The sequence below is a fragment of the Lampetra planeri genome, chromosome 1 (assembly GCF_965212315.1).
Source record: "Lampetra planeri chromosome 1, kcLamPlan1.2.h2, whole genome shotgun sequence".
Taxonomy (NCBI): domain Eukaryota; kingdom Metazoa; phylum Chordata; class Hyperoartia; order Petromyzontiformes; family Petromyzontidae; genus Lampetra; species Lampetra planeri.
In genome coordinates, this window is record NC_136107.1 from 8,312,786 (window position 1) to 8,327,729 (window position 14,944).

At 47.0% G+C, this 14,944-nt stretch overlaps 2 protein-coding genes across 2 annotated transcripts in view; one reads left to right on the top strand and one right to left on the bottom strand.

The window, feature by feature from the left end:
- Positions 1-117: 117 nt before the first annotated feature.
- Positions 118-8,232, top strand: CYP51A1 (cytochrome P450 family 51 subfamily A member 1). The gene is made up of 10 exons (XM_078621963.1): positions 118-346; positions 1,191-1,289; positions 1,529-1,705; positions 1,892-2,018; positions 2,319-2,493; positions 3,221-3,340; positions 5,274-5,469; positions 5,873-5,968; positions 6,355-6,523; positions 6,767-8,232. Exons 1-10 carry the CDS (start codon positions 215-217, stop codon positions 6,943-6,945), a joined length of 1,470 nt encoding a protein of 489 aa, XP_078478089.1. The 5' UTR covers positions 118-214; the 3' UTR covers positions 6,946-8,232.
- A 1,424-nt stretch (positions 8,233-9,656) lies between these two features.
- The window catches only part of LOC144723223 (uncharacterized), an 84,687-nt gene continuing 79,399 nt past the window's right edge, over positions 9,657-14,944 (bottom strand). The window contains exons 51-53 of the mRNA XM_078601783.1: positions 12,975-13,077; positions 12,235-12,395; positions 9,657-10,991 (exon numbers count right to left, since the gene is read on the bottom strand). Of these exons, the coding sequence (XP_078457909.1) occupies positions 10,951-10,991; positions 12,235-12,395; positions 12,975-13,077 (305 nt within the window). The 3' untranslated portion in view covers positions 9,657-10,950. The remainder of the gene's footprint in view (positions 10,992-12,234; positions 12,396-12,974; positions 13,078-14,944) is intronic.

Sequence of the window (14,944 nt, forward strand, 5' to 3'; positions counted from 1 at the left end):
GGCCGAGGTATCCGTGCGCGGGGCCCCGGTGATTCGCCAATTACGGCCCCGCCCCCCACCACCTCCCGCTCCGCAGTGAAGGGACTCTTTAGTGTGCGGAGCGCACTGTGAGCAGTGAGAGTGAGGCGGCTGGAGCAGTGAGAGGTGCTGCGACACGTGCGTCCCGTCGTGTCTCTCCTTCTGTGCGCCGCGTCTCCTCCTCGTCGTCGTCGCGATGCTGGGCACTGTGATGGAAGCTGGCAACGTCGTGCTGGAGCAGATGAGCCCCTCGTCCTGGGCGCTCGCCGCATCCGCGCTGCTGTTGGCGGTGGTGCTGGGCGCCAGTCGCGGAGCAGGGAAAGCTCAGGTGAGATGTGGTGCATCTCCCTCACCTGCACCTCACCTCCCTCACCACCTCACCTCACCTCCCTCACCACCCACCTCCCTGCACCTCCCTGCACCTCACCTCCCTCACCACCCACCTCCCTGCACCTCACCTCCCTGCACATTCCCTCTCTACAAATATCACTCTCACCCCTCTGCACTACATCTCTCTCACCTTCCTGCACGTCAATTCTCTCACCTGCACCTCACCTCTGCATATCATCTCACCTCCATGCACCTCGCCTCCCTGGATCTCACCTCACCCCCAGACACCTACCCTCCCTGCCCATCTCGCCTCCCTGCACGCCGCCCTTCAACTTCGCCACGGTGGTTATTGCCATGGCCGTGTTGCTCGGATGTGAAGAGTGCCGAGCCGAGCATCACCGGGATTCTGGGTTCGAATCCGGGTTCTCTCAAGTGCAGCGAGTTAATCGTCTCAGCCCCGTCACCAATGACTGCACAAAAACCCCATGCCATAACATTAGGTTCTGCCCGTTATTTCAATAATTTCCCAGCTCTGATCATTTTCAATACTGTACAGTATTTGCTGAAATATCATGCGATGAAAATGACCAGAGGTCACTTCGAGTGGTTCTCTGACTGTGTTGGCCAGAGGTCACTTCGAGGGAGCTCAGAAGTAGTTCTGATATACCCCCTTCTGTGGGTCACTGTTTAACACGAAAGATTGCACTGCCCTACGAATTCGGTATGCATTTGTTAAATCGCAGCTATCATTTGTCATGATATAACGCGGACTGCTCGTGTGGTGATATCCCCGTTTTCGCATGAGGAATGTGCAGTGAACAGGACTGCGTATGTCTCCACAGAAGCACCCGCCGCACATCCCCTCGTACATTCCCTTCCTGGGCCACGCCATTGGATTCGGACGCAATCCCATCGACTTCCTGGAGAACGCCTTTGAGAAGGTAAGGCGATGCCAGCTCGGGGTCCGGAGCGCAGAACGACTTAAGACATCTTAAGATAAGATTTCACGCAACTCTCCAGTAAGATTTCGTGAAGGTCCAAGATATCATACGGGTAGGCAGGGACCAGTCGTAAGTTTCATACACAGCACGTTGAATGCTTCTTGCACTCTGTGTATGACCTGACCTCGACATCTCTGTACGCCGCCTGTCCCTGTGGTTGTTGTGTTGTCGTGGGGCAGTATGGGCCCGTGTTCAGCTTCACCATGGTGGGAAAGACGTTCACGTACCTCCTGGGCCCTGACGCAGCCGCACTGCTCTTCAATAGCAAGAACGAGGACCTGAATGCCGAGGAGGTTTACTCGCGCCTCACCACGCCCGTCTTCGGTCCCGGAGTGGCCTACGACGTGCCCAACCCGGTACGAGATGTGGCAACGCCCGGCCAAGTCTAATATCGCATCACTAGTCAGTCACGACCCTTGCTGTGCGTCCAGTTTGGCTGCACTGCAAAGTGACAGCGGAGCCTGAAATACAAGGTCACGATGCCCCTGAAGCAAAGTATGTTATTGTAATGCCTATTTCGCCCCGTGCTCTACCATGTCCAGGTGTTCCTGGAGCAAAAGAAGATGCTGAAAACTGGGCTCAACATCTCCCAGTTCCGGCAGCATGTGCACATGATCGAAGAGGAGACACGGAACTACTTTGAGCGCTGGGGCGTGAAGGGGCAGCGTGGTGCGTCCTAGCTCCGCATCGCTCACCACGTTTTCTGTTGCTTCACTTGTCTTTAGGTCCAGCCGTCATGCTGTGCTTAAAACACTCTACGCACCGATAGAGCAATTCTATTCTTATGGATGGCAATATGTTCGGGAGCTAAATGTCAATGTCTTATCTTTCTGAACATTTAGAATTATGTTTTTATCCTGTGTATGTTCTGTCATCCATGCAATGCTTTTTCTGTATCTCAATGTAATTCTAAGCACGTATCACTCTATTCTTCTTGAATTCGTTTTCCCATGCTCCTGTGTGCTGCAGACTTCTTTGAGGCCCTTTCGGAACTTATAATCCTGACGGCGAGCCGCTGCCTGCATGGCAAGGAGATCCGCGCCATGCTCACGGAGCACGTCGCACAGCTCTACAGCGACCTCGACGGGGGCTTCACTCATGCCGCCTGGTTGCTTCCTGGGTGGCTGCCCCTGCCCAGCTTCCGGTAAGAGCTCTGGCCAGGCACTTACAAAGCAGACAACCTTATACTTGTGATTCAAAACAGCAGACGGCAAGAAAGAGTGTTGCTCACCAAAAAGATTTGCCCCAAGATGCATCGGCAGCTCCTCTCAGGATGGAAACTATGACTCTCCCAGTGAGGGGCATACAGTAGAGAATAAGTACAGATGGTTGAGCCTACCAATATGAGACCAGGATAGCCTCCAATGGACATCTAAATATGGGGAGGGACTGTCCAGTTCTGGTGTGAGGTGGTGAGCTTAAGCAAATCACCCATAATGCACCCAATCTCATGAGATCTCTGAAGCCAAGCAGTTTTGAGCCTGGATAGTGTGGACGGGTAACCGCCATGCACGCCAGGTTTTCACAGGTGGCTTCAAGACACTTATGTAGTGGTCTGCAGATGGCAGTACAGAAAAATGTTGTGGTACTGTGCTTCGATGCTACTACATGTACTCCCTGCCTTGACAAACCTGCATTGACCAGTCTGATGAAATAGTAAAATAACCCCCATGACCCACAGTGCGGGGAGGTCCTCATCTAGCAGTGTACTGACAAAAGGGCTGTGCAAGTACATTTGAGGTGGTGATATAACAATGCAGAGTGTTTACCACTGTCATCTTCAACATCCATCACCTGCAATCACTCACCCTTTCGAACACCCATGATATTGAGCGGTCGTGCCTCTGTGCTCCGTGCTGCCCTCGCCTCAGGAAGCGAGACCGGGCACACCAGGAGGTGCGGCGCGTGTTCAAGACCGTTATCCAGAAGAGGCGGCGTGACGCCGAGAAGCAAGACGACATGCTGCAGACCCTCATTGATGCAACCTACAAGTACTGCCCCCTCCCCCTCACATCTCGGTGCCTTTGCTCATACGTGTGTGCCTGTACCATGACATCTGTCTGTGAACTTCCGTCCATTGTTTTCTGTAATGGCCTGTATATGTAACTAACAATTGCTGCGACAAAGTTGATCCCTGACCGGGATCTGAACTCGCGTGCTTTTGCTTGTGAGTCGAGCGCTGTCTGCATGGCACCGCCTCTCCACGTGTTGGGTGAGAGGCAGTAGCGCGGTGTGATCTAAATGAAGGTTTGCCGTGTGCCGAGCCTTGCTGCTGTTGGTGGGCTGTGGCGATGCAGTGTTGTGTGTTTTGCATTGCCACGATTAGCACGGTTAGCTACGTACAGGGCGAAATAAGTTCTACATACATACAAATAAAGAGCCAAGATAATTGTGTCGTTCAGTTGTAAAAGTATAATTACATTGTGGTTATTTTACAATTTGTGTATTTCCTGATAGTATTCAGGATATAAAACAGGTCCCTGCGGGGTGGGCTGGTAGGAACGAATAACCAAAGAATATAAACATAATGTATTATTACACTTGTTTAGCCAGGAAAGCCTCACTGAGTGTAAAGGTTTTTGTAGGGTCCTGCCAAGTGTTTGCAGTAGGGGGCGATGTTGCTACACCTAATCGGACGATACGAAGGGAGAGTTTGAGGCCTAGTTCTAGGCTTTAGGCCTAGCTGTAGGCTTTAGGCCGCTGTGAGTTAATTTTTAATTTAAATGTTTTAATTATTAATGTAAAAGCTTTAAATGTAAATGTTTCTATTTTAAAAAAAACATCAGGGAATGTAACATTGTTAAACATTAACTCCCTTTCACACACGTGGGGGTACGATACGAAGGGAGAGTTTGAGGCCTAGTTCTAGGCTTTAGGCCTAGCTGTAGGCTTTAGGCCGCTGTGAGTTAATTTTAAATTTAAATGTTTTAATTAAAAGCTATCTCAGGGAATTATAAAGGAATGTTACACTTGTTTAGCCAGGAAAGCGTCACTGAGTCTAAAGGTTTTTGTAGGGTCCTGCCAAGTGTTTGCAGTAGGGGGCGATGTTGCTACACGGACGGACGGACGGACGATATAATCTATTGTAGGCTGGTTCACTTCGTTCCTACCAGTATAAATAGCTATTACCAATGAAATTCGTTCTTTACAAAACATTTTTTGGAGAAAATGAAGGCTTCGCAGTTGACAATTTTCATAGCTCCTTTAATTGCTTGATTAAGTATTGTGTAACTAACGTAATTTTTATTACAAGCATTATGGATTGTGACGTTCAATGGCGGAGCCAGGATTTTCAGGTAGGGGGGGGCAACCCCTCCAGCAATGATAGGAGTTGTTAGTAAGGACTTGTCCCTTGCTTTTAATTCGACGCGTGTGCGGCGATGGCGCAGCCATCGATCGAGGGTCGAATTCGACCCGTGTGTGATCGGTATCGCGCTCGCTGAATGCCTTCAGGGAAGTCATGTACTGGAAACGCAACTGCGCACAATTCTGAGTAACTTATAACTGCTTTGCCGTTACTTATTGCCAATTATGGACTCAGACTATTGTCCTATCATTTCATAGTCCCTGGCACGTAATAATATGCTGCACAGTGGCAGTGGGGGTCGCAAAATGCCGATTTATTACTAATAAACCCCAATGATCCGATCGAAATTAGGGATTTCGATCGGATAATTGGGGGGGCACGTGCCACCCCACCCCCCCACTAGCTCCGCCAGTGGTGACGTAATAATTTAATTATGGCAGGCTCATTTTGACTGACTCCAGTTGAAGAACTTTTAAGTCATTTTAATTCGTACAGGAAGTATATCAATGCACACAATCATTACTAGAAAATACAATTAGAAACTTATGGGAAACTGATAATAATGCGGTAATCATCATCATGAAATGTCTATCGTGGTGTGTGCGCGCGCGCGTCAGGGATGGGCGAACGCTGTCGGACGATGAGATCGTGGGGATGCTCATAGGACTGTTGCTAGCCGGGCAGCACACATCGTCCACGACAAGTGCGTGGCTCGGCTTCTTCCTGGCACGCGACCCCGCACTGCAGACGCGCTGCTACGCCGAGCAGAAGGCCGCGTGCGGGGATGAGCTGCCACCTGTGGAGTATGACCAGGTATCGCCACCCAGCCTTGCGGAACGCACTTAACAGAGCATACTGCTTCTCCATTGCAATGTGTGTGCGTGTGTCTTATCTTGCATCCTGTCGACCTGCAGCTAATATTTAAAGTATTTGAATCAATTATATTTTGTAATGCCCAATTTTTTAAAATCATTTATTCCCAGTGCCTTAAACATTGGTGGACATAGGGCAGTTTCAGATTGTGTATCGCTAATGGCGTCCTCACGCCCGTATGCACCCAGAGCCAATGCCGTGAAGATAACGCTGCTGCTGATGTGCGATGAGTGTGCGGTGTCCGTGTTGTTTATCGTGCGATGCATGTAATAAGTGTCCTGTGTTTGAGATGTGTATATGATGTGTATCTGATATTTACGTGGTTTTGGTATGATGTGCTCAGCTCAAGGACCTCGTGGTGCTGGACAGCTGTCTGAAGGAGACACTGCGCCTGCGCCCGCCAATCATGACCATGATGCGTCTGGCCAAGACCCCACAGGTGCAGCCTCTTGAGCCTGAGCCACATCCTTGATCTCACTGCTGTTTTAGGCCATGGTGAGGTGTCACCAATGCTGGGAGAAACTTCACCCTTGTCACTCAGTCACTTGCCAAGCTTACCATAGTTGGTGGCATTGCCTGCCTTGGATTTATGAAGTGTAATTCCTATAGGTGATTGTTCTATAGATAGGCTGGACCCTGCCACAGAAATCTGCACTTGGCTCAAAGCGACCAACAGAGATGAGCACTGCTATAACTGTTGTTGACACAAAGCTTAAGGTGTTGAAGGTAACTCCTGGAATTCCTTATATATTGACGATGCTGGCCATGTGGAATTTTGGGTAAGCTTAACTTCCTATATGTGTGATGCTTGCTGTGCTTGTGCAGACGGTGTGTGGCTACACCATCCCACCGGGGCACCAGGTGTGCGTGTCACCCACGGTGAACCAAAAACTGAACTCTGCGTGGACCCAGCCCAGCAACTTCAACCCCGACCGGTTCCTGCAGGAAGGAACCTCCAACTCGGAGAAGTTCTCCTATGTGCCGTTCGGGGCTGGTACGTTCACGCATGCACTTCCCGTGCCCTCATACTGTGGTTGTTGGTTCTTGCTGTAAACAACATTTCCCAGTTGCAAGTCACGTACTCTTTCATATAATCATGTACCTAAGAGTGGTTGTATCCAGTACAGTGATAGTGTCAAGAGGTGAGAGCATTTATTTATTTAATCGGCATTTCATTGACCTTGTCTTTTTAAATTTCGTTGTTTAATATCTGCGTGCGCATGTTTTTTGTGTGAAGGACGCCACCGTTGCATCGGGGAGAACTTTGCCTATGTGCAGATCAAGACGATCTGGTCCACTCTGCTGCGCATGTTTGAGTTTGAGCTGGTGGATGGCCACTTCCCCGAGATCAACTATACCACCATGATCCATACGCCCAGCAACGCCATCATCCGTTACAAACGCAGGGACCGCTGAGCCCAAGTCCCACTGATCAGACCACCTGCGTCAAGGCCAGGGGCTCTGTCCACATCAACCCACTCACCACATCTCCCTGTGCTGCCGTCCAGCACTTGTGCAACCATATCACACGTTCACTGCAGAGACTACACCTCATTGTCCACACTCTGTACATATGTAATCCTGTGCAAACATAAAATGCCTCTCCACCGATAAAATGATGTGATTCTCAGGGCTATGTCACCACATTGAGCCATCACCACTCGGTTCCTGGGTTTTGGCCCCTATTGCAGTGAAACACGTTCCTTCGGAGTGGGCAGGTAGGAACTTGGTTGGACAGCGCATTTGTGCACGACAGAAAGCTCGCGGTCACGTGACGCACTTCAACCAATCCGGGAGCGTACATGTTTGGGAGGGGCTATGCACGAAAAACAAATAATCCCTGGTGGGAAGTGTGGAACTGTTGTTCCTACCTGAAACATGTGATATTTAGCAAGTTTCACAAACACGATGCACACACTTGTGAAATCTGTCAAAATACAAGCTCGGCACTTGATTTTGTGAATCCCAGCCCTTGTGGGATGCATTAATGTGTATATATCAAGCCACGAAGTGAAGCACTCATCTGCACATATGAAATTGAGATGAGTCGTGGGAAGAGGCCTATTCAAGACATCACCACTAGTTTTGTGGAGTCATTCAATAAATACAATTCTGTGTTGATGCACAATGATTCGGTGCTGTGCTGTCTCGGTTTCATGATGGGCCAGCCAACACTTCAGCTCTGCCTTCGTGCCAGCAGCGGAGTTTGAGGATAAAATACAATTGTGTTAGAGAATCATTGATGTGCTAATTTTATATGTTACTGTGGTAATTTATTTTAATATATCAAACAAAGTGTTTTGGAAGTTTGTGCATATTTTACAAAGTTGAAGTTAGAAATTAAGTGTTAAATTAAACATTTAATCCAGAATGATTTACCCACACGGATATACTGTACTTTGCAAGAAACGTGAAGCCTGCTGTCTTAATTTTATCTCATACGTTGTGCAATGGCGTTGCATTCGTAGACAATGGATGAAATACATTTTGAGTTTGTTATTTGTAAGTCTCAGTTTAACGTGAAGGTGCATTTGCCTTGTAAAGTAACGGCAAAATGGCGTGGAGAAAATAAACCGTGGTTTACATGGGAGTTTTTTTGTTACTTTCGTGACAGCAGGAATTCATTATTTGTTTATTTCGGTAAAGTCACGTAGATAGAAAAATACTAATAAAAATAAGGTGAATAAAAATTATAAAATAATACTTAAGCCTGGTTCTTAATCGGAGTGAGTTTACTGGCAGTCTATAATGTAGACTGTAGCCTGGTTATTAAGTTTGGTGAGTGTACTGGCAGTCTATAATGTAGACTAGCAATGGTTATTAAGCTGGGTGAGTGTACTGGCAGTCTTATAATGTAGACTATAACTTAAAAATAAAAAAGCCACGACGTTTCCATCGCAAACAAGCGATCGTCCTGATTACAACCGCTTGTGTTGCGATTGAAACGTCGTGGCTTGGTTTTTTTTAATTATTTTTCAGGCTAGTTTACATAGACTGCCAGTACACTCACCGAGGTTAAGAACCAGGCGACAGTTTCATGATTATGCGCATTTCTGCATGAATCGAGGGAGACCTGTACAAATGGCTTCAAGGGCACGTGCATGAAAGAAAATGTGGAATTCAACGTGGTAAAATGGTGTTGTATTCCCATGTACAGTTCACTGTAGACAATTTGCAGTTAACATTTTAGTTTGTAAATTTAAGGACCTGATTTGTTTTGTGTGGACAGTGGTAAAATTTTGTTAATACCCCGAAACAGAGGAATGTATTTTCTAAACACTTTGTTTTGTATGTTATCCATGCCATGTCGAACAATGGTCAATGCATATGGATATGGTCTTTTATTTACCCACATTCTTCGTGATAAAAGTACACGCTTTTTGCAGCCAGGCATATGCTTGCGATTAAGCACTTTGGGGACGAGTATTGATGGATCATGTAGATGTGAAACTAGCAAACCCATTGGGAACACATTCCTGCGGAGGGAGCTGGTAGGAACGTTGGGTTGCTCGGTCAATGGCCAGGGTCAACGGCGGCGTGGTGTATTCCGCAAATATGCCCGACTGTGAGGGCGGGCACAAGCCGGCGTGAGTAGGTTAAAAGTTGAGTTTTATAAGGGCACCACGGGGTGACCAACCCCTCCCCACCCAGCCCCTCCCCAAGCCCCTCCTCCCCACCCAGCCCCACCCTCCCCACCCAGCACCTCCCCACCCAGCCCCACCCCTCCCACTCCCCACCCAGCCCCACCCTCCCCACCCAGCCCCTCCCCACCCAGCCCCTCCCTGCACGACGGACGGACACAATAATCCCCTGTGGGCTGGTGGAACCAGTGGGTTCCTACCACTATAAAGTCCATTGTTTAACTGATTTGTGTGTACCCATGAACGTCTCATGGGTGTGCGTTTTCTCGAGGTATTCTGGTTTCCTCATACTCAATACAAAATAATCTGACAAACATCCCAATACAAGACCCTTCGTCTTTAAGACTCGATGAGCCATTCCTGGATATATTACATTATGTAAACGAATTTGATTTTGTTAATCTATCGCCTGGCCCCCTCCCATCATATGACGACACCGACCAAACATCCGCAATACACAGCCACGGTTCATAAGGCCATTACAACTTTTGATTCGTATCTTTTATTTCTTGAACAGAATTAAAAACTTAGCTTTTCAACACATTTACAAAAATACAACTTCATGGGCCAGAGGCGCGTGGAGAAATTGCCATGCGGTAAGAGCACTCCTGCGATCTGGCACACATGGAGCCACCACACAGCCGACAGCCCCACAGCACAGATAATGATCTACCAGAACATACATTCTGATGGCAGAATACCTAATACACACAAGGGGTGGTCGAAACATTACAGTATTGAGTAAAACATTCGCTTCACTAACTTCAGATTGGTATAAAATCCCCATATTTATTTAATTGCCTACCTCCTGGTGAAAGCCTCCCCACGCTTTTGCCATAACTTGCGGTGGCACAATCCATCTGGCTCCGGCACCTGAGCTGATCTCATCAGGTGGTCATCCTCGCAGGGACGTTCTCTCATTTGGCTACCATTGCATCACCAGACTTGCATGACCAGCCTTTAATCCATCCAATGATGTATTTTACCTAAACCACTTTTGAGTCAATATATCCCTGATGTACATTTGTTCCGAGATCAATGCATAATTATAATCCCCAGATGTGTGATTCTATTTGTGTAATTCTAACCATATATCTTTCCATGCTTCTTTGCACACTTTTCAACTTTGTTACACTGATCTGTAATTTATTTCTAATTTTATGTTACGAGAGCACATTAAAGGGGGTGACTATAGAAACGATAGTCGTGCCTGTCTGGACAACCATTCACATATCTGTACATCTGACCTTGCAACAGCACCATTTGGTCAAATTGTCACTTTCAGTTCATGTAGTTTTATGTTACGTTTCTGCTTAGTTCATTCACATAGGAGCAAGAATAACTCATCACTGCCTCCCATCCTTGCACTCACCTCTTCGAGAGGAGGGACTGTTAACTGTAGAGTATGCATTAATAGTGTAACTACTCATACAGTTTATTCTGTACAAAGAAACAGCAAATTGTATGATAATAAAAACACACAAAAAGAGTACAGGAGAAACATAAGCAAAATGTATTGTGACATGCTAAAATGAATAACAGATAAATATTATCAAAAACTGACCATTTGGATTTATTTTTTAGAAATCCTTCGTCAAACGTGCTGATGAAGCCGTGCGTGTCTTGGGGTGCAGGGGCTCATGGTTTTAGTTCAGAGGCCCTGCGCTGTTTGCTGCGGACATCCTCGTGCTGGGTGGGTCCCGTTCGCTTGACTCACTGGTTGTAGGCTGGCCATTATGGGAGGTAGTCCTGGGTCACCATCCATGCCAAGACTGATGTCTCACCTCCGGCTGCTCAGGCGATACCGTGAACTTGGCGATCCTGTCACGACAGTTTCACTAAACGAGGGCCTATGGGCCAACCAGCCGATATCCACATCTTTTACTGCCTTTGAATACAAATATTAGTTCCCATTTTTGGATTTAGATTTGTCAAACGTTATTCTTGGCTGTGTTACCTTTATGTGAAGATGTCGCACCGTACAGCCAGGCAAGATGCTGTCTACATCAAACATTAAATGTGCCGTGTGTGCCACCCTTAAGATGTATTTGAGAATTATGCTAGATCGGTTATGTGGTGCTGGTAGAGCCCTTTACTAACTTTTGGAGGTCAACTTGACCTATCACCCCTCCACAGTGCTTATAACACATTCCTGCGGAGGGAGCTGGTAGGAACGTTGGGTTGCTCGGTCAATGGCCAGGGTCAACGGCGGCGTGGTGTATTCCGCAAATATGGCCGACTGTGAGGGCGGGCACAAGCCGGCGTGAGTAGGTTAAACGTTGAGTTTTATAAGGGCACCACGGGGTGACCAGCCCCTCCCCACCCAGCCCCACCTTTCCCACCCAGCCCCACCCTCCCCACCCAGCCCCTCCCTGCACGACGGACGCAATAATCCCCTGTGGGCTGGTGTAACCAGGAGGTTCCTACCAGTATAACACTGAGTGATGAGCAATCGTTCCATGGAGAAAATTGTACGGACAATAAAACATTACATTTACAAAACTGAGAGCCACCAATGGACCTGAGCACCACACACTCATTTGAGCAGGGCAACACTGTCTTTGAAAAAGTGAAATGGTTTGAATGTAAGACCATCATTGCTCGTAGATGGGTCAACAAGGAGCCTTGGTGTATGGTGGTATTGTTTGTAGCATAACATGCATTTTTTAAATAACACAAGGTGAGTGGCTCTTGTCGTTTTAATTGCTCATTCCCTGTTCTTTCAATTTAAATGACACCTGAACCAGTCACATGACAGTGTGCTTGGAATGTGACAATTGGATTGGTGCACATTGACATCTGTCAGGGGTAACAACCCAACATCTTTTTAGGGTCAATAAAATACATACCGCTTCGTGTTCCAACTTGTGGTACTTTATTGGTTATCTTACAGAGACTAGCCTCTGTCAAAGGAATGTAGAATTTCCAACACTGCCTTAAGGCTGCCAGTGAAATCGAGCATTGCCCATTGCTCACATGAGCAGAGAGGATTCTACACAGTACTGGCTTGTCCCAGTGGTACGGCGTGGGGAGGGCTGCGTGTGGCTGCGACCGTGTACTTTACCTGGCTGCAGGCCGCCCAGACGGTGCTGCAGGGCCTCCAGGCGTCCAATGTAGTCAGTGAGCGAACGCTCGGGGTCCTGCGTCTGGGACGTGTAGGTGACGTGTGCAGGCGAGGGGCTCATGTGCTGGGCCAAAGGTGATGACGACGCTGCCTGCTGTCGGCTGCATCAACCACACACCCAGAGACGCGGTTTAAACACCCAGAGCACGCTGCCAACATCGACACCTTGGCTGTGTGACCGCACACAGCACAGCAAATCGTTTGTCAGGATTTATTCAGTCTTTTTCACATTTTTGTAGCAATGTATATCTCCACTATACTGTCATGGAGCTAATAAATGTCTTTAAGTAAGTCCCTCAATTAATATAACATTACATCATTTGTGAAATCTGCCCCAGAAGATGACGCATAGAACCATTTACAGAATAATTTCAATAGGACGTGAGACGGTGTTTCTTTGTGATTGTGAAGAGTGGTAGCTTCACATCAATCATGTCTCTCTGCAGCTGATGATGAAGTCAAGAACGTTAAACTAACTACACTTGAGTCTGGTTGTCACAAGAGGAGTGGCTACCTGGATTCAATCCCATCATCGCAGCAGTGGCAGCTCAAGGCTCTTGACACGAATTGATTAGCCTTATGAAGCAAGAAGCACCTGCCAATGTCGGTTGCCATGTGTCATATGCAACAATGTTAAGTGTGCGTGTGCATGCAAGGCTTTAAATTGCCGCTGCACGCACATCGATCGCGACGAGGCAGCGTGTGGTCGGTCGCGAGTCGGCGGGGAGTTAATGGCGGAGGAGTTGGAGAGGAGCCGAGGAGACTCTGCCCTCACAGAGCCATCTGTAGAAATGCACGGATTAAAACGTGAAGCCCAGAACACGTGGTGATTTTAACAACACAGCACAACAGGAAAACCTTCGCTCTGCGTCATCCTTCCCGACTGGCAACTAGCATCCATCATCCATATCTTCAGTTCCTTGAAAATCATTGGATAAGGAGACAGTAATGTGCTAGACTTCCGGCATTACATGTGTGGCAGCACATGCATGTTATCAGTTCAAGTTCCACTGCATCTGCTGGGTTGAGGTCCTGGGCTCCTGGACCGTCTGTGAGGTTCTTGACTGTTATCTCCTGATATGTCCCTATTTTCTCTATAATGGTTTCATTCCACACGTAAATAAATAGTTGCTCAAACAACCCATTGCAGAAACATAACGTAAAATAAGTCCCGCGTAAAAAAAACAGACTTATTATTATAATCTAGACAACCGAGTGTCACTCGACTCACACTCAGGTTCAGGGGTGAAATCCCAATCTTAATTTTGGAGCTTTCGTGACTGCAGGAATTATTATTTGGTTCTTTCGGTTATGTCACGTCTAAAAATAAAATAATGAATTAAAATAATAGCGACGTTTCGATTGCAACACAAGCAATCATCATCAGGCATAAAAAAATAGCAATACAAATCTAACTAGAAAACTATAGACAGACATACAAGCAGACAGACATCACAAGGACACACAGAGAGAGGACACATATCGGCACAGAGAGAGGGGTCGTTTCTGTGACGGTCCCTTAAATATAGAGAGGGGGGGCGGGGACGGAGAGAGGGAGGGGGCAGAGAAAATTAGTGAGGTTATTTAATTTTAGTGTGCCTTTCTCCTAATTTTCAAGCTTGTGTGCCGTGCCACGTCGTCATCTTACTTGCGCAGCATCAACACGTTGCCGTCCACTCATTGATATGCTAATTTTCTCTGCCCCCTCCCTCTCTCCGTCCCCGCCCCCCCTCTCTATATTTAAGGGACCGTCACAGAAACGACCCCTCTCTCTGTGCCGATATGTGTCCTCTCTCTGTGTGTCCTTGTGATGTCTGTCTGCTTGAATGTCTGTCTATAGTTTTCTAGTTAGATTTTTATTGCTATTTCTTTTATGCCTGATGATGATTGCTTGTGTTGCAATCGAAACGTCGCTATTATTTTAATTCATTATTTTATTTTTAGACGTGACTTAACCGAAAGAACCAAATAATAATTCCTGCAGTCACGAAAGCTCCAAAATTAAGATTGAACCACTTCTATGGGGAAGTTTTAAGCTTATCTTTTTTCTCTCTCTGGCTATTTGTTCTCTCTGCCTGTGTCCTCTCTTTTGGAATTTTCACGCTTAAATTCTAACTTAGCAATCTTTGAAATACGTAATCAACCAGGCTATGCGTTAATTGTGTGTTGACCGACTCTCTGTGTTGCATTACATCACATTTCGATATTTTGCGAGGTTATTTAATTTTAGTGTGCCTTTCTCCTAATTTTCAAGCTTGTGTGCCGTGCCACATCGTCATCTTACTTGCGCAGCAGCAACACGTTGCCGTCCACTCATTGATATGCTAATTTTCTCTGCCCCCTCCCTCTCTCCGTCCCCGCCCCCCCTCTCTATATTTAAGGGACCGTCACAGAAACGACCCCTCTCTCTGTGCCGATATGTGTCCTCTCTCTGTGTGTCCTTGTGATGTCTGTCTGCTTGTATGTCTGTCTATAGTTTTCTAGTTAGATTTTTATTGCTATTTCTTTTATGCCTGATGATGATTGCTTGTGTTGCAATCGAAACGTCGCTATTATTTTAATCCATTATTTTATTTTTAGACGTGACTTAGGTGAAATCCCAGTCAGAGGTTGCCTTAGATCAACATCCCTTTGGGATGATAAAAGTTGT

What these genes read in the sequence shown, in the direction of transcription:
- CYP51A1 (XM_078621963.1), top strand. Translation starts at nt 215, where the DNA reads ATGCTGGGCACTGTGATGGAAGCTGGCAACGTCGTGCTGGAGCAGATG. An exon ending in GCGGAGCAGGGAAAGCTCAG is followed by an intron (nt 347 to 1,190) that starts GTGAGATGTGGT and finishes ATGTCTCCACAG; the next exon opens with AAGCACCCGCCGCACATCCC. An exon ending in CTATGTGCCGTTCGGGGCTG is followed by an intron (nt 6,524 to 6,766) that starts GTACGTTCACGC and finishes TTTTGTGTGAAG; the next exon opens with GACGCCACCGTTGCATCGGG.